The sequence below is a fragment of the Glycine soja genome, chromosome 14 (genome assembly GCF_004193775.1).
Source record: "Glycine soja cultivar W05 chromosome 14, ASM419377v2, whole genome shotgun sequence".
In the NCBI taxonomy this organism is placed as follows: domain Eukaryota; kingdom Viridiplantae; phylum Streptophyta; class Magnoliopsida; order Fabales; family Fabaceae; genus Glycine; species Glycine soja.
Genome location: NC_041015.1, coordinates 1,196,067 through 1,218,412, shown reverse-complemented (window position 1 = coordinate 1,218,412; position 22,346 = coordinate 1,196,067). Strand labels below are relative to the sequence as shown.

At 32.4% G+C, this 22,346-nt stretch overlaps 3 protein-coding genes across 5 annotated transcripts; 2 read left to right on the top strand and 1 right to left on the bottom strand.

Annotated features, from left to right (window-relative positions):
- The first annotated feature begins 8,251 nt into the window (after positions 1–8,251).
- On the top strand, positions 8,252–13,796 carry LOC114384942 (probable WRKY transcription factor 20). Of its 3 annotated transcripts, none has more exons than XM_028344787.1 (6): positions 8,252–8,679; positions 10,166–10,333; positions 10,712–11,261; positions 11,357–11,525; positions 11,613–11,771; positions 13,048–13,796. In XM_028344787.1, the coding sequence occupies exons 1-6, from the start codon at positions 8,452–8,454 to the stop codon at positions 13,529–13,531; spliced, it is 1,758 nt and encodes a 585-aa protein (XP_028200588.1). In that variant the 5' UTR covers positions 8,252–8,451; the 3' UTR covers positions 13,532–13,796. The 3 variants fall into 3 exon arrangements, with proteins under 3 accessions (XP_028200588.1, XP_028200587.1, XP_028200589.1); XM_028344786.1 differs by having other exon boundaries at positions 11,610–11,771; XM_028344788.1 differs by lacking the exon at positions 8,252–8,679 and adding an exon at positions 9,540–9,991 and having other exon boundaries at positions 11,610–11,771.
- A 2,499-nt stretch (positions 13,797–16,295) lies between these two features.
- Positions 16,296–17,651, top strand: LOC114384928. Its single transcript, XM_028344771.1, has 2 exons — positions 16,296–16,688; positions 16,953–17,651. Exons 1-2 carry the CDS (start codon positions 16,319–16,321, stop codon positions 17,546–17,548), a joined length of 966 nt encoding a protein of 321 aa, XP_028200572.1. The 5' UTR covers positions 16,296–16,318; the 3' UTR covers positions 17,549–17,651.
- A 41-nt stretch (positions 17,652–17,692) lies between these two features.
- LOC114384927 (scarecrow-like protein 21) lies at positions 17,693–21,028 on the bottom strand. Its single transcript, XM_028344770.1, has 2 exons — positions 20,850–21,028; positions 17,693–19,659 (listed from the first exon to the last, which is right to left on the bottom strand). Exon 2 carries the CDS (start codon positions 19,458–19,460, stop codon positions 17,823–17,825), a length of 1,638 nt encoding a protein of 545 aa, XP_028200571.1. The 5' UTR covers positions 19,461–19,659; positions 20,850–21,028; the 3' UTR covers positions 17,693–17,822.
- Positions 21,029–22,346: the final 1,318 nt, after the last annotated feature.

The window sequence follows — 22,346 nt, the reverse complement described above, 5'->3', positions numbered from 1 at the left end:
GAACAATAATTTATTTTCAGATAAAATTTTATAAGTATACAATGATTAAATAAATGTTAATACAATATTTTTATTTTAGATAGAAATAAAATATTATATTAATATAAATAAAATCAAGATAAAGATAAAAATAATAACTTAAAAAAATATGGACAGTTTAATTTAATAAATTATATAAGTTAAAAATTAATATATTTTATATTTAATAATTAATTTATATAATAGCAAATAAATAAAATATATGTATGAGTTGAATTGAATTGGATTACATAAAAAATAAAACTCATAACTCATTTTATTTATGATTGAATCTTAATTAAATTGAATTAGATGGGACCCAAATCTTTTTTAAGTTAATCCAATAACATCCCTAAGCTCGAAGACATATTTAATTCAGAAACTATTACTATTGTTTTTGCAGGTCGTTGCTTAATTGGGCTGGGTTGAAGTCGAATTTGTGAGTTTGGTACTGTGATTAAAAAAAAGTAAGTTTTGAATTAGAGAAAAAAAAGCACTATCTTCTTAGATTTTGTCCAAAGGTTTGAATATTTTTTTATCTTGTAATTATATCAACTTTCGTTTTTAATTTTTATGATTTTTTACTGAGTTCAAATGTTCTCATTTTTTATTTTATCCCCTCCGATCCTTTTTGTCTCATATTCTAATAGACGTATGTTTGTAAGGACTCCATCTGAACATCAGTTCACAGACTATTTTACTTAAAGATTTTCATTAACACCCTTCGCTAAAAAAATAGCTCAAGGACCCCTCTATCCCAATCGGAGTGATGAGGGCTTGTTAGAAAGAATTCATATGGGTCAGAGGGGAGAAAAGAGAGAAAAGTATATTTTACTCAAATGAGAAAAAATATTAGATGAGTACAAATATAGCTTATATAGTCAATCCTAGTAATACTAATATCCTATATCTGTAATAGGATTTGTTTACTTGAATGAAACAAGCTCAATAAGTCTAATTTTTCATGAGGCATACCAATAGGATTTTGAGGCTTACTATGATCAACATCAAATAACATCACGCTTAGGAAAGGATTTCAGCTCAAATTAAGTAAGTATTTCTTCCACTAGAAAGAACAAATGAAAAAGTGGTGGTTCAGTCACCATGGTAAGGGATGATTGTAAGTGTTTTTAATATTTTTATCGGAAAATTAGGATCTATTTTATATTAAAAATATAAAATAATAATAAATAAAAAATTATATATTTAAATATATGTTCTTGGAATAATAAAGTTTTTTTTTAATAATGTGAAAACTCTACGTAAATAATAATAATAATAATTTATACTGAGACGTAAAGAATAATTAATACTTAATCTAATATTAAAATCTTCTGAGACCTAATTAACTAATTCACTCGAAAGAATTAGTTAATTTAGTTGGTAACAATAATTTTTCTTAAAATTTATATGCCTTTTCTAAATTATCCTAATATTAATTATACAAACTTTTATTATTTTTAAATATTTTATAAGTTTTAATTCCTTGTTATTATGATAGTGGCTCTGCTTATGGAGGTAATGGTCAGCAACATTATTACCAAACATCTCATCCTCAGTAGATTGAGATTTCGTTTTCTTTTGAATACTGAACTCCTGGGTTGGTGGCTTGGTATTAGTTTCTCTATGACTTTGCACTTCTGACTTTTAGTTATTAAAAACATAGCTTGCTTTGTTGATCTCCATGATTAAAGGAAAGGAACTATAGATTCAGCAATGAAGGATTGTGAGGGAATGATTAGTTTCACAATTTTTAATTACTTGAATGATTTTACATCTACAATATTCCTTTCAGGTTATTCACGGTATTCATTAAACTTTTCTGTTCTTGCCCTTCATTCCTGCCTACCTTTATTTTCTTTGCTTGGTGTTGAGGCTTAGATTGGGTTTCAAAGGTAAAACCCTATCAAATAGAAACTTCCATATTCGTTTCAGGTGCAGTTTTGCTTGAGAATAACTTATTAAAGGTGTCTACACTACAGTTTCATGTGTGCTTGATTTCTTTTCTTTCATGTCCCAGTTCATAATAGTAAAAGAAAAACAGAAATCATATTTAAAGGAAGTTATGGGTCAACCTTATCAAAATTTAATAATGGGATGGAAAGTATTTAGTATTATGACATCCCAAACAACAACTCTATCTGGTCTCTGGATTTTAAGTTTTGTTTGGTTGCCTCTCACTGTAGATAGAAACTCGCTTTTCTCATCGATTGGTTTCAAGGATTTTTATCCAAAAACGTATGGCAATCCATCCATTCCGTAAGCTTTAACATAAAGCCTAGCAGAATTATATTGATTGTTCTCATCCATGAGACCAGGCATCATCCCCACAGATGAAAACATACAAGATATTTGTTTTGTTATTTTGTTACTTCCCTGTATGAACTGTCTTTGTTCTCATGTTGAAAAGTACCTTTCAACTGAGTCTGGTATTCAGATCAGTTTCTCATCTCTGGTTTCTTTTCTTTCCTTCGTGGATGAATTGATGTTAAATGTCATCATGGTAGTGATATTCGGTTGAATCATGGTATGTATGTTTTGGTCTATAGTAGTTGGAGTCTCTTTTTAAGAAGCAGCCCAAAACAATATGGTTGGGTTCCCATGACCTTGGGCTAATCCAAGGTATGTGACACTGGTTGTAGGAAAATAAAATTTTGGGCTGTCTGAGATTTTTTAGTCTATAGATTTTGCATCATTTAAATCATGAAGTGGGTAAAAAGTTCAGTACTGTCAATCATAGAAAATTAAGAAATTTGCCTACGGGAGTTGGCTCCCTTGATCTCACTAAGTCCATGACAAACACGTGGTTTAAGTTTGAATCCCAGGTCTCCTTATGGTGGGTTATTTGTTAGTGCCCTGCGTGGGCCTATCCTGAATCTGGATTTCAGCAACCAGTTTCCCCCTCTATTTTTTTTCCAAAAAAGAAAAAATATAATGAAATAACCATATTGAGGCTGGTGAGATTAAGATTAGCTAATGATAAAAAACAAGATTAAGATTAACATTTTTTTTATTTACTCAACCGACTTTATTGATAATTAATCTCTATCGAAAACTTAATTGATCACCTTTACTGAAAGATATTCCTTTCCAATTTGTTTATTTTCATTTTCAAGCTATTTTACTTAAAGAAACACTTAATTACATTCGGACCAACATAATGTTGGTGGAATAATATTAGGTTGAGAAAATGAGTTTTGTACACACTACTTGGGAGGTTCTCTTAACAATTTTAGCACCAGGTGATTTTGTGATACATGTTTCTGTACAGTATTTTGATCTTTTAAGTTTCCTGGACGTCATCAGCTCTGTGAATGTGCATTAGCTTGAGTTTTACCGTAGAATAGTTAACACTAAAGAAGGGTAAGTGTACGAGAGGATTTTTACACTGTTGTACCTATGAAGTGATCTATTACCTATGAAAAGATGTGTCTGTATTATTATTTGGTGTTGTATAGATTGTTCCTCTAATTGGTAATGTAACATGTAAGAGACCTCGTTTTCTATATGTCTGGAAATGTTTACTACACTGATGGTTGAGACGTATTCTCAGTGTGTTCCATGAAAATGGGCCGTAGATGACTGGCCAGCTTTCTTCTTTTTCGGTTAGTGAATAGTGAGAATTTCATTCAGAAGAAATGGACTTTGCATCCCTAACAAGGTGTAACTCACCCTGGACGACTAGCTTTAAGCATAGAAGTTGGAATTGACAAAGAATATTAGTGAATATATTATTGAAGTCTGTGTTATGGTTTTTACCAATGGGACATGAGTTGTTTTACAAGATTTAACATTAGTAGGAAATACACTATGCGGAGTCAAGATTTTAATATTAGTGAGCACAGATATTGAAAAGTGGAATGTGATTGATTTAAATATTTGTCAAAGAAAACTTAATTACATATAGAATATATGCAGAAATATTAAATCAACTTAATTCATACTTATGTTATAGTAATTTTTTTAGACAACATGTTTTAGTAAATTGGAAGCGTTGAATACTAGAAAATTACAAATGCATAGTTTTCTGTATAAGTTGTGTTAGCTGTTCAACGTTATTATTTCATGAAATGAATTTTCTCTGGATTTTGAATTTAAGTAATCCTCTATTTTTGTGAGGAAGTTTTTTCCTACCTCGTTACACGTTCTTGTTTTTATTATTCTCATTGCCGAAAAGATAAGAAAATTCAAAACAAATAGAGGTAATTTTTTTGTCATTACAAGACAAAACAACTAGAAGCAATGATTCAATCGTAAGATGGGTATCTATTCAGTTTTTGGTCATTTTTAATATATGATTCATCAATATTTTATTATTCACCTTTGGTTTTGAATGATATCAATAAGAACTTTTCATACATTAAATTTTAAGGGAATCAACAATAAAATATGCAATTTATTAATAAATTTTTATTCAATGCTCCTTTATATAGAGAGAGAGACCAAGAGCAGAATCATATCATTTCATTAATTAACAATGATAGACTTCTTTAAAAAAAATTAACAACGACGATGGACTGAATACAGTAAGAAATACTGTTACTAAGAGTATTTTTAACTAATAGTTGAAAATTAATCCTTTTTAAAATATAGAGATAATTGAAATAGGCTTTATCTCATCTAATAAAGTTCTTTCCGTACTATTAAGATCCAAATACTCAAGGGATCATAGTAATAAAAGTATTTAACAAACAGGCTTTTTATGATTGAGTACCTTTCCTTTTTTTTTAAAAAAAAGTAAGAGTTTCTTCTCCACATTCTGAAATTTAAAAATTAATTTGGTATCTCATTGATAAAAATCTTAAGAATGAGTTTTCTTTATCCTTTAAACTATTTTATCTAAAATTCACCTCTAAGATTTTCACATGAAATTCTGAAGATACCTAACGAACTCTTAATGTGATAAAATCTCTCTTTCTATACACTATATATATATATATATATATATATATATATATATATATATATATATATATATATATTTATATTTTTTGCGATAGTTTTCAAATTTCATTCGTTAAATAAATTCGAGAAAGCAAATGCACTCGGTCATTCCAAAGTTTGTAAAGTGGCAAAATATTATTGGATAAATAGATGGTCGGTAAGATGGTGAGAGGAATGCTTATGAAGTTAACAACTCTTAACTGGTTCTATTTTCTACGGTATAAATAAGGGATTCATACTTTAATTTTATCTGGGAAATTTTGTCAGCAAATAAGAAAAAAATGTTTAGAAAGATAGATAAGGTAGGTGATTTTATTTTTGGATAGCATGCTCTGGTAATTGAATTGAATGTGGCATGCTTTAACATTTAATATAGTAAAAGTCATTTGGGAGGAAAGATATTACTCAATAAAAAATTTGTAAGGAATTAGAAAACCAGTGAGACCTTTGCTTTAACTGCATCTCAAACAGTTAAATGCTTAGATTTGTCGTTGTTTTCCTATCTCTTCACCTAATTATAGGCTAAGTACACCCTTCCTTTTCTTATCTGTCTCCACACAGGTAAAAAGTAGAACACACCCTGAATGGAGAAAAGAAAACAAACTATACTGTATACATTATAGTAGTAAACCAAAAATTGAGCCTCAACTTCTTTTTAACCCCTTTTAACAAAACGGTATGAGATTAGTAAAGAAGATATTTAATAGTGTGAGGCCAACATGTTAACTTATTCTTTCTTAGATCTTTACAGCATATCCATGAAAAATTGGCAACATTCTCATTTATTGTTGTGACTGAAAAATACCCAAATGTTTTTTTTTTTGAATCAGCAAACCCAAATGGAACTAATTGGTCAGGTCAACAATTACCACATTTAGATGCCCTAAACAACGTAGTAGTGTCCAAAAGCCTCAAACACAACATGATTTTGTGAACTAATTATGGTTTAATTAATCCATTTCTCTTTGCTACATCCACTTGCTACTTTTTTTGTGTCACACACATGACATAACCCTCATGGGAATTACCCACAGAACATTCCTTGAATTGAATCATTTGATCAAAGTTCAAATAACATAGGCAAAACTACACACAGAGGTCATTGCTTGAGTCTGACTCTCCTATTCATGAGATTAAATTATTTGAATCTAACCCGTTGCTGAACTAATTCTGGTTTGGCTTTGGCTTTCAACTTGTGGAAAGTGAACCGCAGTTTTGCACCAATCACTCATATTGATCGTGTATGGTGAAGAGTAACATAGAGTTGGTACTTGGCACACCACTTTTCACTTTCAACTCTTACCTAGCCAAAACACACATCAAACATAAAAAACAATAATTCTTTTAACGAATAGTAAATTAATCATTTTGTTACAAAATCTTTGTCCAATAGTGAATCATTCATTGACAAAATCATCCACCTATCAGCTTTAAAAAGTCTAAAAGTTAAATCCACACAATCGATTATTTTCTCTCTCCATCCCATCCGATCATGCCTTAATTTTTTTTCCAAACAAAGAATAAAAAATATATACTAATTTTTTTTATATTATCATCAAATTAGTGATATGCATTAATTTTTATGATAATTAATTAATGTTTAATGTTTTATATTATAATTTAATAAGAAATTATTGTTAATATAATTTTTAAGTTGATTATTATAAAAGATAACTTTTTACATTTACATAATTATAATTGATTGATAATGAAAAAATAATGTAATTTTTTTTACATTATTGATGCATATCTTATTTATACTTATATTAATAATAATTTTTGAATAATAATGATGCATGCATGCGTATTAAGCTACAAACAATTCAATATGGGTATTATGAAATCATCCTGAGTTGAAGAATCTAACAGTACAAACCAAACTAATAAAATTAGTTTGAATTTGTTGATCAATTAGTTCCTTTCATTTTAAATATAAGATAAATCAATTATGATTGGTTTTGTTTTCAATTTTTTAAAAATCCAAACTAATCCAACGTCTTATCAGATTTTTTAAACTTTTGAAACTAATTGATTTTAGATTTTAGTATTTCATTTTTCTTCTACTTTTGTTTTTCTTTCATTTTTTATTTATTCTGACTTTCTTACTATTTTATCTGGTGTTACTGAGTGCGCCTTATAATTTGATTATATTTATTATATGATTTTTTATATCATATTTTGAATAAATAAATTAATGAAATATTTAATTAAGATAATAACTATAAGAAACTAAATATTAAATGAAGTAAAAAAGGGGAATGATACAAATAAACTCTCAAATACATTTTCTATTATATAATTGTATTATCTTATTAATAAAAATTTATTGAAAATCATAATAGTAAAGTTGATTAAATAAAAAACTAAGAATCCTATAATATTATGATTTCTAATAAAATTCAACTAATAACAAGGTGTGTGTTAAAAAAAATATTCTTTAATATTTTTTGATAAAAAAATTAGTTATTAAAAGAAAGAAAATTTCTATCTTATATTATCATATTAATATAATATTGAAAAATTATATAATGATAAAAAAATATTGAAAAATTATATAAAATAAACAATAAATAAAAACAAAATTTAAAAATATAATAATTTTTTTATCAAGACATGAATCAAACCAGTATACCACTATAATCTTAGGATCAATTTGTATACAATTATTTTGTGGGAATGAATACTTTAATAAAATAAGCAAATTTTTATATTTTTTTAATGTGTTTGTCCATACCATTTTTGTTTTAAAAAATATTTTTTTACTTATTTTAAAAAATAAATTTTATCTTGCTTCTTTAAAGAAACATTTATTTTAAAGTTATTTTTTAAAATCTAGATAAACTCACTTTTAATAAGATTATAAATAATCATTTTTGTCCGCAACACTGATTGGTCTTGAAAGATTAAAATTTAAATTCTAATTTCTCAAAAGTGAAAATAAATATGACAAATTTATTTATTTATTAATTTTCGTTAAACAAATTAGTTCAATAATAATTTATTGATATTTTATAATTTATTTATAAGAGTTCATGTTTATAATATTTTTATTTGTATTTATGTGTCATATGATTTCTTTCATTAACAAATTGAAGATTAAAATTTAATGATACACTTATCAACATACAACCAAAACTATTTTCAAAATCCAAATCAATCCTATCCAACTACGAAAACTCCTCAAATTCAAACTCAATTATTACTTCCATGATTTTTTTTTTTTTTATGGTTTGAGTAAGTAAAAAAAAAAAAAAAGGGTCAGAAAGGGTTTAAAATGACAGAGAAGAGAGTCATAGATGAATGAATGAGTTGTGTAAGAAAGAGATCCATCCAATGTTGCAAGTCAACTGAGTAGTCCTGCTATGCTCTGCTCTGCTCTCCCAAACATCTCTGACACAACACACACCAAAATGCATCATTGAAATGACCCTTTTGCCCTTCCTTCCTTCCCTACTTCTCCTTTGACTCTCCGCAACGCCACCGCCCACAATGGACGGCACCACCAACTCCGGCGAACCCCGCTCCAGTTCGGTGCTCCAAAATACTGGGGCATCCGAGGATCCGAATCGAAGCGGGTCGGGTCAGAATTCGATGGCGAGGTACAAGCTGATGTCACCGGCGAAGCTTCCGATCTCGAGGTCGCCGTGCATCACGATTCCTCCGGGGCTCAGTCCGACGTCGTTTCTGGAATCCCCGGTTCTTCTTTCCAACATGAAGGTGAGTGTGTGAATGTGCTCATTTGAAGTCTTTTGGTTTCGGTGAAAAATGAAAATAAAATGGCTTGTGTTATGAGGGAGAATTTTCATTTTTCAAAGGGGTTTGTGTTTTCTGAGAGGAAATGGATTAGAAGAAGGAAAGGTAAATGCTTGAGTGAATTCATTGGGGGAATGTTGTTGCTTTTGAGTTCATTTTGGTCAAAGGTTGTTTTTTTTTGCTTTTTTTTTAATCTGACCCATGTAAGTGAAGGTCACTTATTGTGAGTGGCCTATCAAAGTTTTGTTCTTTTCACTACGATTTTCTTGGGGTTTCTCAGCTACTCAATAGGGCTTATCTGGGTTGGTGTCAAATCTTTTTTTTTTTGTGGAATAATTTGATGACTTAAAATGACTTGATTTGAATGCTGATGAGCAATGAGCTGAAGATGCTGTTTTTTGTTTTGTGAAATTCGAAATTCTTATATGCTGGTTTAGTCTCGTGGCAAATTGTTTCTTTAGAGTTGGCTCTTCACTTGTTTGATTTTGATCCTTCACTTACTAGTACATTTTTGTGTATGGGTCCGTTAGGTTCTGATGCTTTTGCTCTTATAGGATTATGTATTGGCTGCTTTATGCTCAAATAAATACAGTGTTCTGTTTAGTGGAATACAACTTTAGCTTAGGATCGCTCGATATCCTCCTTTTATTTATTTTAGTGTCAGTGTTGTTTTTTCACATAATGAATCTTCTTTTTTGTTGGTGCTTGCCCTTTTGTTTGTTTTTGTTTCAACGGTGCAGCAGAGCACAATGAAAAGTCGTCTTCTTCTTTTCCTTTACTATTTATATATGTGGAACAAACGAATCAATGCATTGCCAACGATTAGTGGATTGATTTTAGTTATGTGTGCTGTGAGAATAGTATAGGGAATGCCAGAAAGATTGTGGGTCTAGATTTTGTGAAAGGACTTGTTTCTAGACGTTAATCGTCTGGATGGTCCTAATTTGAGTAGAATTCTGTGCTACATTCATGTGGGAGTGTCTTTTCTTTGTTATGATTGATTGTTTGTATAACTAACTTTTGCATATTATAATGTACAATGCTATCTTTGTCAAACTGACTCCAAATAAACAACATGCAATATCATCAGCAGGAGAAAATGGAGAACTTTGCTTAGGCTCAATTATAATGGGCTGCTTGCATCACTGACTGATAAAACTGTTCAATTAGTTGGCTTATTCATAAGATTATATATATATATATATGCTCTCTTTCCGCTGTTATTACTGATATCATAGGTTGATTGATTGCTGTTTGAGGCCTTTAGGGTTTGCAGGTATTCAGGAACTTGCTTGTTTTGGTTTCCCCCCCTCTCTTTTTATTGTTTTTTTGAGAATATTTTTTTTCCAGTATCTTTTTGTGCATTTTAATTTATTATTATTCATTTGACTCAACAACCGTTGCTCAAAGAACATTATAGTTTAAATATTATTTGTGCCATGCATTGCAGGTGGAGGCTTCACCAACTACAGGGTCCCTCCGTAAGCTCCAACAAACAATGCATGGTTCTATGGCCTCTGCTGCATTTCCAGTAACCACTGCCTGCTTCGATACCAATACTGTTGATGACAGAAAATCAAGTTTCTTTGAGTTCAAACCACTCAGCAGATCTAATATGGTAATTAAAATCGATGTTGGCAACACTTGATTAATGTTACTTTCAAATCACATGGATGAAGGGGCTTGGATTTTGTTTCCCTTTCTCCCGTGACTTTACTTGGTTTAAATCTGGATACTAAGTAAACAAGATGGAATAATTAATCAGATTTGAAAGCTGTAAAGATTGTTGTTACTCACCATTTTGTCGCATTAGACCCAAAAGTCATGTTTCATTTAAGTAGTTTTATAATTTATAATCCTTTAAATAGATTTTTTTTGGGGGATTAAAGTGTTAAATGGAAACAAATCGCGTTGTCATGTTTCATGTTCTGATTAATATTGTTTTGAATATTACTAATTGCCTAGCACTTATCCAATGCTATTCACTCGTTTTAAGGTTCCTGCAGACTTCAACAACCATGTAAGTAAACAATCTACTCAAGTAGAAGGTCCAGGAAAAACTCAATCATTTGCTTCCTCACCATTAGTGGAAAGTGAGATAGCAGTTCCTTCTAATGAATTAAGCCTATCATCACCTGTACAAAAGGTTAGTTCTAGTGCTAGTGCTCCTGTTGATGTTGACTTGGATGACATTAACCACAAAGGCAACACAGCTACTGGGCTTCAAGCATCACATGTTGAGGTTAGAGGCAGTGGACTTTCAGTTGCAGCTGAGAAAACATCTGATGATGGATACAATTGGCGAAAATACGGGCAAAAGCTTGTTAAAGGAAGTGAATTTCCTCGCAGTTATTACAAATGTACACATCCCAACTGTGAAGTGAAAAAACTTTTTGAGCGCTCTCATGATGGTCAAATCACTGAGATAGTTTACAAGGGAACACATGATCATCCTAAACCTCAACCAAGCTGCCGATACTCTACCGGTACTGTTTTGTCTATTCAAGGAGAGAGATCTGATAAGGCTTCTATGGCTGGCCGAGATGGTAATACCAGCCATCTATCTTAGCTTCCATTTTATTATTACTTATTGCAAACAAAATAAACTGGCTTTCTTTTGCTTCTAATTCTTGAATTGTAGACAAAGCAACTGCTATGTATGGTCAGGTGTCTCATGCTGCTGAGCCCAACAGTACTCCAGAGTCATCACCTGTTGCAACAAATGATGATGGTTTAGAGGGTGTTGCCGGGTTTGTGTCAAATAGGACTAATGAAGAGGTTGATAATGACGATCCCTTCTCAAAGCGAAGGTATGACAATTTGGTTGAAGCTCTGGATTTTCTCCAGCATGTGTGCTCACTTGCTGCTGCTGAGTTTCTTTTTTTTTTTTTTAGCAGAAAAATGGAACTTGGAAATGTTGACATCACTCCAGTAGTTAAGCCTATCCGGGAACCACGGGTTGTCGTACAAACTTTGAGTGAGGTTGACATATTGGATGATGGGTACCGCTGGCGTAAGTATGGCCAAAAGGTTGTGAGAGGCAATCCTAACCCAAGGTATGTCCTCATGTTGATGAAACTAGTAATAGAAATTAACTTATAAATTCTAATTTAATGTATGTGCTTTGTCAAATGAACTTTTTTATTAATATTGTCAAATGTCAAGTTTTTTCTGTTGTACTTGCTGTCTAGACAACAGTTAAAGTGAGGAATCAACTCGATATAATAGTTTATTGAAGCCTATATATTCACTTCTCAACCATTTTGCTTTGCAATCTGTTTCTTTTATTATCATGGGTTTTAGTATAGTCTGAGGCTTTGAGACCCCTGTTGCTGCTTTGTAGCCAACATGGTCCGTAAAAAACAGTCTGTATCTTACATTAGAGTATATTCAGATATACAGACATGAAGGATATATATATTTGCAGAAGAATGGAGGGAATTTTTGGTAAACACCAACTTTTGTGGGTTTAATTAAGAAATACAAGGAATAACTTTATTGATTTGTTTTGGTAAGGGATACTGAGATGGACATATGGGTGAAGGCTGATGAGAACTGGTGGGGATGGAGGATCTTAAAAAGGAACTAGAGTGATTAAATACATAGTAATTAAGATACAAGTTGGAAACTAAAAGCATGATTTCTAAAAATTTGCAAAGAAACAGTGGCAAATTAAAGTGACAGTAGATTATTAGATATAGGAAAGTATTGTGGAATAGATGTTGCTCCCAAAGGAAAGGAGTGAATATTAATTTTGCAAGCCAATACGAAGTTATAAGAAAACTTAGGGTGGGGCGAAGAGGAAGGGCAAGAAGATATTCAGGCATCATTGCAATCTTTATACTAAGATATAAAGATGGTAGGAAAGTAGGATTACCATCCTGCTGGTTTTCATGAATGACTAGTGTAGCCGATCCCAATGTTACAACTAAGCCTGCTTATTGATGTCATTTTATAATGTCATTGGGCACTTGTGGACAATTAGTTATAAATAGGGGTATATTCACCTGAGTTAGTTTTGTTGTTATAGTTATCCTGGGAAATGTATGTACTAACGCTTTCTATTTCATGGTGACAATCATTACTGTGGATGCCATTATTACAGACTCAAAAGGTTACTTCTCATGATTCCAGTTATATTAGTGTGTCGCTACTTCTGGAAATGCTTGAAAGCATGGAATTAAAATCAAATGTGTGCTTAGACCTTGATGAATGAGGCTTGTTTCATGTTAATGATCCATGCTTATGATAGTAACTCGCTGCAGTGCTAAAATATGCTACTCAACTACATATTTTTTGTTAATCTTATATCCTACCATGCTTCTTATGCAGGAGCTATTACAAATGCACAAATGCTGGTTGCCCTGTCAGAAAACATGTGGAGAGGGCATCTCATGATCCAAAAGCAGTGATAACCACATATGAGGGTAAACACAATCATGATGTACCAGCTGCAAGGAATAGCAGCCATGACATGGCAGTACCAGCAGCTGCAGCAGGTGGACAGACAAGAACTAAGTTAGAAGAAAGTGATACCATTAGCCTTGACCTTGGAATGGGAATTAGCTCAGCTGCTGAACATAGGTCAAATGGGCAAGGGAAAATGCTGCATTCAGAGTTTGGGGACACACAAACTCATACTAGCAGTTCCAACTTCAAGTTTGTTCATACTACCTCAGCTCCAGTATACTTTGGTGTTCTACATAACAGCTCAAATCCCTTTGGTTCTAGAGACAATAGGAGTGATGGTCCATCTTTAAACCGTTCCTCATATCCATGCCCACAGAGCATGGGAAGAATACTAATGGGTCCATGAAGTTGATTACACCACAGATATTAAATAAAAAACTATGAGTAACAATTTGCTTTCTTTTTTCTTATTTTTGGCGGGTATAGCTTCAAAGGTGTAACATCTCATTTTCTGTAAGAAAATGCAGATAAGTTCTTTTATGTTTATATCACTATTCCATAGTTGCTGTTTAGTAGAGTTGGTAGCAGCTCCATCTTGACTTTTAAATCTAATTGCCGTTTGTAATTGTATAATTATAAATTATAATTATATCCAAATTCTTCTGTATAAATATGAAGCTGATAACCTCCACAAAACCTTAGTCCCCACTGCACTGGTTACAAGTCGTACATAACCCGTGATTGATGACCTGTTTTGACATGGTGAAAATTGAAGTGCACCGTGCACTAAATGATACCATGAATTTGTACGTGTTGGATATTCTCACTATTTTGTGTAGATTGGACTCTCTAAGGCCATTTTCATCCTAAACGCCTCATTTTTTACTTTTTACACATTTTAAATGAAATTTTACCATCATTATTTATTTAACTAAATAGGTCTCACATAAGATTTAACCTCATGGTCCTTACATTTCATCAACATAACATTTCTTTTGTGGATGTTGCTAACTAGGATTCTTAGGATATTAGTTAAGAAATTAAAAAGAAAAAATATTTATTATATAAATCATAAAAGAGCATAAAAAATCATGAATAACATAATTTTTTGTCTCTTAATAAAAATATTTTTTTTAAGTTTCTTAATTAATGTTCTTAGAGCACTGATTATCAGTTGTCTTCTTTTATTCTAAACACTTTTTTAACCATCTTCACCCTACACAGAAACAAGCACATGTTTAAATAAGTATCCGATGTTTGTTAAGACTTGTGATCAATGATTGTCTTAACAAGATGCCGTGCTTAATGAGAAGATTTGATGGCCTAACATGAGTTTTTTTTTTTTAATAATATGATTGGCAGGGATGTGAAGAGAGATAAATAGTCATAAGATTTTATTCACATACGAAAAACTCGGTGGATGTTATACACTTATACGTACATATACCTTATCCTCACAGACTTTAACAACTCAATCCCTTGGTTTCAGCAAACAAAAGGACACGGTCCCTTTCACCCTGTAATTTTGGGAGGGGGACCGCAGCATTGGCAAATGTGCTGTGCTTGTTGTTTCTAGAAAACTGAATAGAAGGAAAAAAATGGAGATTTTTTTCTTTTTCTTTTTTTCTTTGCCTGTTCCTAGTACATTGCATTAACATTAATTTAGCCACTGTCATATTTCATTGCCACTTCTCAAGGTGTGATTAGTTTAGCGTAGTAGTAGTATTTGGACTTTGGACTGCATTCAAGAATTTTTCTAGAAAGAGAAACACAAATGAAAGGTGATGAAGCCAATTGAATAATTATGTTAGAACTGAACGTGCTAGCTTGGTGGAAGAGCAAAATGAATTTAACACTATTTTTGCAATAGATATACATCTTGCATTTTGGCACGACATTTGCTTAGATATAGGATGAATTTCTTGTATTAGTCAATCGGCATTGGGATTTACATACTGCCATACTTGGAATATTGATAGAGTAAATCCTTTATGACGATTGGATTCTCTTGGCTTTATCTTTGAACAATTCTGACATGTTCACGTTGGTCTTTAATTGCAGTGCAAGTAAAGTACAACTTTCTTAAATTCATATATTTGTCTTAGCTTAACCAGGACTGAAGAATCATGCAGCCACGTTGTGTCTTATTTATGGAATCAAGATATATGGATTATCGGCTGATTCTTACCATGAGCGCAATTCTGTATCCTTACCATATCATCACCATCTAGCTAGAACCCTTCACAGCATTATGATTTTTTTATGCTAACGGGAATGGTTCTTGTTTTTAAAGAAATAAACACCAAATTAGAGATAAAAGGAAGTTTGATCTCTTGTTTCCTTTATTATTTATCATATAAATGGAAAAGGCAATGTTAGTGACATGACTCTTTATACCAAAGAAAAAAGCCACAACCATGTTTCTGTATGATTGTGTCTTTAATATGTGAAGCGACTTTTCAGAACCAATATGCAAACAGCTGATATTGTATTTTGTCTTTAGACTTGAGCATATCGCTTTTTCTTTTTCATAAATGAAAAGAGAAATTATATTTGTACGAGTAGTTTGTAATTTTTTTACACTACAGATAGAGGTAGGAATAGAAGAAAAATGCAAGATAAATACTGCGGTGAAGAGAAATAAAGAGAAAATTGATATTGTAAGGTACATATTTCATGATTGAACTGGTGAAGTTAATCTTGCTTTTGCAAAATTTGATTAGCTAGGCATATGATATGGACATTGTAACTAAAAATCAAAGAATTGCTGGCCTAAAACTGACAAAAGAACAATAAATGACTAAGGAGAGTCCACTGTAGTCTTGCCTTTCTCAAGCATTCCAGAGTAGACGTTTCTCACTCATTTTTAAAACAGATCCATCATCTGTGTCCCGTAACGACAGAACGAAAAAGAAAAGGTTGAAATATATATCCTAATGCTACATGTATTTTAATTCAAAACTTGTACCAAAAGAGGTTTTAATTTCTTTTAATGTTATTTTCTTTGTTGCCGTTACAATGCAGTAAAATTAACAAATGGTCATTGTAAAATATAAAAACTAAATTGAAAATAATTATACATAAAAACAAAATATAATCTTTTATCCATATACATAAATTTCAATTTGGTCAATAGACAGCAAGAAATAAAAACAATTATACCTTTAATAAATAAACTAATTTTTTTTCCTATATGTATAAAATTGAAAATGAGTTTAGTGAACAAAAATGTACTCTTTGTTTTTTGTCCCTCAATTTTGTGCATGTTACTGAGACAACAAACTCGTTCACAAGAAGCCATTCCTTTTGTGCTCATATATTTCAATCCACACAGGGAGGAAGAGGAGCGAAAAAAGAGATGCATGCCATGTGGGTCTCCTTGAAGGATAATGTCAAATGTGGAAACAAGCTCAACGATGTAATCAAGCAGCAAACAAAATGCGGCAAAGGAAGTGGCTATGTTGCAGAAAAGGAGAAAATGAATGGATATAATAGACCTCTAATGGAAACTCCAACTAGCCTAGTGGTTTCAAGACCAAGCAACACACTGGGAAGGCTTCATGGTAAGTTACTAAGTTGCATGCTGCTCCTATTTGTATGAACATATCATGCTTTTGTCTTCAAAACTCAGTGTAACTCGGTGTTTCATGATAAAGGTTGAAATGTAAGAATTATGATTTTTCAGAAGTCCTTGTAATGTAACGGGCTTATAAGAAGAAACTAGCTAGAGCAATTGGTTTATACTGTCTTACTTCCTTTATCCTTTCTTTCACTATCTATACGTTTTGTTCTACTAACTTGTTAACGTCATTATAAAATTATGGCAGAGCTGAGTGTTGGAGACCCATCAAGAAAAATTGTGGAGATGATATTTCAAAAAGCTTGGTTTAACAAATCAAAGCCAGTGAAGAAGGTCAGAACAGTCCTCAGGGTGAGTTACTCAGAAGAAGTCCTTGAAAGGTTTGAGAAGTATAGAGAATATGTCAAGAAGGTGGCCTCTGAGCAAAATCCAAGGAATCCAAGGAGCGCAGTTGATGGGAACGAACTGTTGCAGTTCTATGGTACTACAATGAGATGTTTTCAAGGAAAATCTGCTAAGAAAGTTCATGATCTGTGTAAAGATCCATCTTGTTATCTTTGTCAAATAATTCAGTTTAATTTCAACACACGATATGCCGAGATTCACTTGAATACAAGTGACAAAGAGTCGAGAAACAGAACAACTGCCACTGCCAGAGTACATAATGTGAAAAAAGCTGCAATAATTTGCAGGATAATTGCTGGAACTGCAGTAAATGAAGTTGATGGTGAATATGAAGGGTCTCACTCAACTGGGTTGGGAGAAATGCAGTTTACCTTACAAAAATTTGTAGTAAAAAATCCCAGTTCTATTCTTCCTTGTTTTGTAATAATTTTCAGCTAACATGTTTTGTAGGTGTAAATTGTCATTATTCTTTTATCTTTGTGAGGCGTGTCATGGCAAAATATAGAATACATAGTGCTGCTTGCCATTTTTCTTTTTTCTACTTTGATGAGATCGAGCTTGCTGGTACTGGCATTATTAACATAAATCAAGTGAGTTTTTTTAACAAATTATAGAGTAACTTGACTATGAGTTCCGCGAAAGAAGATTAGGATGATACATAAACTAACTAAAAGTCTGAAATAACAAAAATGAACCAGTTGTCATTGAATCATCACCTCCAAGCACAAGAGGTAATAAGAACTTGATTCATCCAACCAAGACATAGAGCCCCATCTCTCTCTTCTAGAGTGTAATGTCCTTGGTAGCTTTGCTGAAGATTTTTTATTGAACAAGTAACAAAGGAGTTCAATGGATATGGTGTGAATCCGGCCATAGTGAAACGTGATCTCCACTTCTTCAGAAGCTCATGGCGTTCCACTCTTTCTGCCCCTTCACATGCTATTAAGTTGACGACTTCTCGAGCCAAACAATGCTGCTCCACATTAATCCTTTCTTTGTGCTCCCTCGGCAGAGCAACATCAATTGATTCAAAAATAGCCAAGTAGTAGTTCATTGTCTCAACGAAACGGGGGAAGAATGGGAGGTTGTTGGTATGTGATTCTTGCTCAACAAGTGTCACAATCTTAGGAGACAAGCACTTTGCCAATCTCACCAACCGGTCACGATGGTTTCGACTATCCACACATTCATCTGGAACATGGTGCAACATCATGGCAAAGTTCACAGCAATAGCTTCACCAGGTTGAAGTGCAAGATCTTTGAGTTCAACCTCAGTGGGAGCAGCTCGTATAGCATGGAACTCAAAGGGTACATTATATGATTGTGCAAGCCTTGATAACCTTGCTCCAACAATTTCAAGGCCTCCTTCCCTGGCATAAGCTGAAGTGGAGTCATCAAAACCTGTTATTCTAATCTTGGGGGGTGCTCCAGGTCTGCCAGCAACAGCTTGGATTAGGCTTACCCACTGAATTCCCTGGTTAATCTGAAAATCAATAATGTGGACTTCACTTTCCTCCTTCATGACTTCAGCAATAGCTCCATTTGCTGACATGTAACCAAATTTGAGATATGGACAGATTTCATAAAGTAGATGCATGTGTGAAAGGAGTTCACTACCAGTAGGCTCTTTACATTTCAAGACTTTGTAGATTGTGCTTCCTGAAGAGGCAAGCCTTGCAACAAGAGCCTCCAACATGTATGCTCCCAATCGTTGGATTGGATTGCCGGAGACGGAGACCATTTTACGCAACTCTGACATCAACCATTCAGTTGTCTCCATATCATTTCCTGCCACTGCTTTTGCACATGTACAAAGCATCTCTTTTAAATCCCCTCTAGATATCATTTCCATCATTCTCTTCCACCTTTCTGCCTCTTTCAAAAATGAATCAGATTCTTCTGGAATTATGGTATCATAAGTATCCAGAATATCTGTATCATGTCCCAACATAGCACTTTCAAGCTCTCTTATCTTGTGCCTCAGCTCATCATCGTTAAGTGTCAAGAAAGATTTGTTTTCTAGCGATTCATTAACAATTTCAAGCGAATTCTGTGAACTCAACACATTTGGTTTTGACTGCAGCTTTGAGACTGGGCTATTGTTAGGTGAGAAACTGACAGTAGATGGAGAGTTTAGGGAAGGGAAATTGTTGTTTGTAGAAGATTCCAGGGTGCAATATTGTTCGAAAATACAAACAGAAGGGTAGGTTGCATGGCTACCATTATCAGAGGATGAGTAGTAGTCTAGGTTCCCACTTTGCAGGAAGCAACATGACCCCAGATTTTGCGCAGGCTCAATGCTGAACCTGCTAGAGTCATAGGACATTTTATGTTTCTGAGACATTTGCATTTGAAAAGTAACTGGTGCTTTGAATATATGCAAATAACACCAAAATGTTTGTCTGGTATAAACACTCCTGAATTTTCTGATTTCTCTCTTTTTTTGAACAACAAACAACAGGTACTTCTATTTAAGGTCCGTGATCGTTGTCCACATTTTACTCCAATTCCAGCTGGACATGAGCAGTGTTCTCAAAATCTAAGATATTCTGCACAAAGGTTAACACAACAGTTTAAGAAACAAACATAGATAGCAAAATAACAGAAGCTATAACCATATAAAACAAAAAGGCAGTCTCAGTCCTGATGGAATAAGAAGCAGGTAGTGTTGAGGCTATTGTCTAGAATTGGTATTCTTTGAAGTCAGGAGTTAAGGAATATGGAATATATTACTCAAATAAAGGCTAGAAACCAATATGAACAGAGCTGGATTATTTACTGAAGGCATAAGAAGGCATCTTAAAACTAGAAAAACAAACTTGTATACAACATATTATATTTTCCAGATTTATTATATGCTATTCCAACTAGCAGCACGCCAAAGGGACAGTCTGTTTTTCATAATCCACATGAACAGAATACAGTTCTTAACATCTGAACAAAACTTCAATTTTATCATTTTATTTGAATCTTTTTATAATCAGTCTCTTCTTTAGCTTTTCACTTACCACATGTTATTGTTTTTGTTTGTGCTTTCAAATTTGATGCAATCAAGAAATGGAGATTGACTTGATAAATATAACTAAAATAATGAATTTTGGAGCACTTGCTGCTACTTAGAGGGAGACGCCCCCCCCCCCCCCCCCCCTTTTTTTGTTTTTTTGGTCCCTTTATTTGTTCATAAAAAGGGATCTTTCAGAAATGCCTCCCACATGCTATTCATGATTTTCAATTCCTTAAACATGCTCTAAACTTCAACTGGATTAAATAGAAAGGTGAATAGGGACTTCCAATTATAAACTAAAAATAAAAAATAAGCATTCAAATACAAAATTCATTCAAAGTTCAAACACACTTGAGACACATAAATTCTGATCAAACACCCTGTTGATTCAACAAAACCTAAACTGAAAAGCAAGACAAAAAAGTGAAAAATCATTACTATAAACCAGAAAGGGATCAAACTTGGAAGTAATTGCTCCCCGTTAAACATACCATTGTTAAAAGTTAATCAACAACCCATTTTTACAAGCTAAATAACTTCCATAAAAGTAACTTATTTTTCTTCTCTGATAAATAAAACAAGATGCAGCATCTCCTTCAACTTCAACATGAGCAGCACAAACACTTTTATAATCTATATGGTAAAAAAGTAAAACCACTTTCCTCCCACAACATCCTCATACAAAACAAGAAAAGTAGAAAACAAGATCAGCACAATATTTTCAGAGACTCTCACCTTAAATGAAAAGGAAAGCATGATCTGAACTTTGAAGCCAAAACAATAGAGAACTGATGCAAGGACTTAGCACTTTTGCAGGTAAAAGCAACGAGGAATTGGCATGCATGTGGGCTTTTGTTTTTGTGGTTTTATTATTCAAGGTTGGTGGTAAAGACCAAATACAAGGCTGTTGAGTACTATATTTTATAGGAACGCTTACTTAAGCAATGAATAAGTCTTGTTCCCCCCCACAAAATTACTTTGAAACCACAAAGCAGATTCAATCATGTTTACCTCCCAAATTTGTCCTTTACTCGTTGTCATCTTATAAAGTTAACTTCCTGTTATTTCTGTTAATCACCTCTTAAGCAGTTAAGCATTCTATTTTATTTCTTCATTTTTTTCAAAACATAGGTTTTTACATGCTCTTTTAACATAAAAGATAAAGAATATTTTTGACGCATCTTAAAATTGTCGGTTACCAAATAAAATTTAAATGTTTTACTAAAATGACGAAAATAATATTAATAATGTTAAATACTTATATTTTTTAAAATATGTAATTGGTTAGAACAAAATTAGATTTAAATTCTTTCAACAAAGTCTTGAGTTTGAGAATCAAGCCTTACCAGTAAAGAAATAATGATTAAGAAAAGAGACTTCCTTAAAAATGATTAATATTTTTTGACAGATTATTCGTCAATAAAAACTGATAAACATTAATTAATGCATATAGCAAGTCTGAAACCTCTGGTTTATTTGGATTCCACTGTTCCGAATACAGACGCACGTGCATGACACGTAAACATTAATTAGAGGTTCTTAGATGCAAGCAACGATCTCAGTTATACGTCATCTGATAAAAAACGTGATTTAACTGTCAATAACTTAACTTTTTAAACTTAACAAATCGTATCTGTAAAATAGACTCACGTGTGAAGGAGAAGAAAAATTAGTCAATATATGCATACTTTGATGAGTTAAAATGAGTATTTTAAACCATTTTCCAGAAATTTACATAGCGGTTTCTTACATTTTAATCTTAATTTTAGGAAGAAAAGTGATTTTTTCCCATCGACATGAAGATTTCTATTTAGTTTGCTCGTTTGTTGACGTCTCTTGTTTTGGCGCGTGTAATTGAAAAAGAAAAGACAATAAAGGGAGTTTGTCGGTAATGGTATGGTGGTTGATAGCATTGCCCCCACGGTTTTCGTCATTTTTAGGGATGAAAATTATGCATTAATTAGTATTATTTTTGTGTTAGATCATATTTATCTTTCATATCAAGATAATTCTATTCAAATAGAATAATTATAGATGATAAAGTTTTTTCTAAGTCTCAAATCTAAATTGGTTAAGTTGAAATAACTATCAGTCAAGTGATTCAGTTGCTTGATGTTATAAATTAATAGCATCAATAATCTTTCTTCTCCCCATTTTTTATACAATGCAGTTATGGGTCATTATAATTGCAACAATAAGAGCAGTTCTTAATTAAACACCAACATGACGCGT